The 3,101-nt window shown below is 35.4% G+C and overlaps 1 protein-coding gene across 1 annotated transcript in view; it reads left to right on the top strand.

Moving 5' to 3' along the window:
* ZBTB6 (zinc finger and BTB domain containing 6) overlaps window positions 1–1,935 on the top strand; it is a 3,496-nt gene extending 1,561 nt beyond the window's left edge. The window contains exon 2 of the mRNA XM_003785283.3: window positions 97–1,935. Within this exon, the coding sequence (XP_003785331.1) occupies window positions 100–1,380 (1,281 nt within the window). The 5' untranslated portion in view covers window positions 97–99 and the 3' untranslated portion in view covers window positions 1,381–1,935. The remainder of the gene's footprint in view (window positions 1–96) is intronic.
* Window positions 1,936–3,101: the final 1,166 nt, after the last annotated feature.

Below are 3,101 nucleotides of genomic sequence, written 5' to 3'. Positions count from 1 at the left end.
TTTTTTTTTTTCTTTTGTTAATTCATTTGTTTGTTTTCATGACATGGGAAAACATTCCCTAACCTTACATTAACGTTTGTGTTATATTTTGCGTAGATCATGACCATGGCTGCTGAATCTGATGTTCTGCACTTCCAGTTTGAACAGCAAGGAGATGTGGTCTTGCAGAAAATGAATCTCTTGAGGCAGCAGAATTTATTTTGTGATGTATCAATTTATATTAATGACACCGAGTTCCAGGGGCACAAGGTGATTTTGGCTGCTTGCTCCACTTTTATGCGAGATCAGTTTTTACTCACACAGTCAAAACATGTCAGAATCACCATCTTGCAGAGTGCAGAAGTTGGCAGGAAGTTGTTACTCTCTTGCTATACTGGAGCACTTGAAGTTAAAAGGAAAGAGCTTTTGAAATATTTGACTGCTGCCAGTTATCTTCAGATGGTTCACATTGTGGAAAAATGCACAGAAGCTTTGTCAAAATATCTGGAAATAGATCCTTCTATGAAAAACAACAACCAACACACTGACCTGTGTCAATCCTCTGATCCAGGTGTTAAGAATGAAGAAGAAAATTCTGATAAAGACTGTGAGATAATTGAAATTTTGGAAGATAGTCCTGTAAATATAGATTTCGATGTTAAAGAAGAGGAAAGCAATGCCTTACAGTCTACAGTAGAGAGCTTGACATCAGAGAGAAAGGAAATGAAGTCGCCAGATCTGTCTACAGTAGATATAGGTTTTAAAGACAATGAAATTTGTATCCTCCATGTAGAATCCATCAGTACAGGTGGTGTAGAAAATGGGCAATTTTCACAGCCTTGTACTTCTTCAAAAGCAAGCATGTATTTTTCTGAAACACAGCATTCATTGATTAATTCTACAGTTGAGAGCAGAGTGATGGAAGTTCCTGGGAATCAAGGTCAGGCCATATTTTATGAAAATATTGAAGGAAGTTATGGTACAGTTAATGAGATTCAGAATCTGGAGGAAAGTTATTCACTGAGGCATCAGTGCCCCAGGTGTCCTCGAGGCTTCCTTCATGTTGAAAACTATCTACGCCACCTTAAGATGCATAAACTATTCTTGTGCTTACAATGTGGGAAAACATTTACACAGAAGAAAAATCTCAACCGACATATTCGAGGACACATGGGCATAAGGCCCTTTCAGTGTACTGTGTGCTTAAAAACATTTACTGCTAAAAGCACTCTTCAGGACCACTTAAACATACATAGTGGGGATCGACCATATAAATGCCATTGTTGTGATATGGATTTCAAGCACAAGTCTGCTCTCAAAAAGCACTTAACTTCTGTCCATGGCAGAAGCAGTGGTGAAAAACTATCTAGACCTGATCTCAAAAGTCAAAATACACTATAATTAGAATCACATACTTAGTAAATAAACCTTATATCACTCTGTTAGGCAAGTCTTTCATAGAAATTAGCATTTGTAATACTGGGTTCCTTTTCATCTTTATGTTTGTTCTTGCCTACATATATTCTTCTTGAAGAAAAGTAACAGTTCCAAAGTTGTGAAAGGCATGATAAAAAGATGATGGGATTTTGTCTCATCTGTTATGTTACATGTAAGTCCCAGTGGTATACCTAGAGAAAAAGTGTCCATTCTTTTACACATTCTAGATTCTAGTCACAGAGTATCCAGCAGGATTTGCAGATTCTGATTTGGAGTCTCTAGATAATTGATTTAAATGTAAAATCCAAGCATGTAACAACAATGGATTAAGGTAATAGGAAGAGAAAATAAATGTAAAAACATTATTACCTGTTATTAGTCACTTTAAGAACGAAGAAAACAAACTTTTTTTTTTTTAACTTTCAACCAACCGCTCTTAGATTCTAAACTAAACACCAAGGTACCTTTTGTCTAATTTGGGGGGGGTCGGTTTCATTTTGTTGCCCTCGGTAGAGGGCCATTGCATCATAACTCACAGCAACCTTGAACTCGGGCTCAAGCGATTCTCATCTCAGCCTCCCGAGTAGCTGGGACTATAGGCACCCACCACAATGCCTGGGTATTTTTTAGAGATGGGATCTCCCACTTGCTCAGGCTGGTTTCAAACCTGCAGTCTACCTGCCTCGGATACCTTTTGTTTTAAAACTGCAAAAGTACACAATTCAGATTCACTTGAGAGTAGCAGAATTTCCTTATAATGGGTTAGTATTCCTTAAAATACTTTATTCCATGATTTGTTAGTATACATATTTTAGAAATAATTGGGCCCAAATTTTTTAATTATACTTAATTGAAATTAATCATTTTGTGGTCAATAAAATTATACCATTGAGATGAGGCTGTGAAAAATTAGTTTTCTTAGAAATTCTAACTTTACCAAAGATATTTGTTCTATTTCCTTATGAAAATTTCACTATATTTTTTAGTTAACATGTAGTAGAATTGAAATTGCTTTTTGGTGTCTGGTTCTATAAATCTGAATACATGCATAGATTTGTGTACCACCACTGCAATCAGGGTACAGAACAGTTTCACACTCCCATGACTCCTTCATTTTGCCCCTTTGTAGTCATCCTGTCCTAGCTCTAATCCCTGTTAACAGTTCTCCATTGGTATAATTTTGTCCTTTCTTTAATGCCATATAAATGGAATTGTACAGTATGTTGCCCTTTTTTTTTTCACCCAGCAAAATGCCTTTGAGGTTCATCCATGTTTTGTGTATCCCTTTTTAATTTTAAATTGGTAATACATATTAGCTGTAGCTACCATGAGAAAGACAATTCAAACATAGGTAGTTCAAACATACTAATAGATAGCTATTAGTATTATTGATTATATTTTTTCCATTTTTATTAAGGTAATTTTCATTCACTTTGTATTGACAGAGGTCTTAATCATCCATAAATTTTTATTCTGTATTTCCAGAAAAGTGCCAAAAGCAAAGCCATAATTGTAGGATTATTTCAGTGAGTAATATTTTGGATTGCCATTGTTCTCTCATATCCCTGCCTACATATAATACAAAGCTTTTTAAAATTAAGAATAAAAACTGCAGGGCAAGTCATATTATCTAAAACACAGGAACTGCTTTTAGGAAAGAAGCCTAACTGAATGCATTCTACTTT

The sequence above is a fragment of the Otolemur garnettii genome, unplaced genomic scaffold (genome assembly GCF_000181295.1).
Source record: "Otolemur garnettii isolate 467f Iridium unplaced genomic scaffold, OtoGar3 scaffold00014, whole genome shotgun sequence".
Taxonomy (NCBI): Eukaryota; Metazoa; Chordata; class Mammalia; order Primates; family Galagidae; genus Otolemur; species Otolemur garnettii.
The sequence above is the reverse complement of the archived record's forward strand: the minus strand, read 5'-3'. Positions and strand labels throughout refer to the sequence as shown.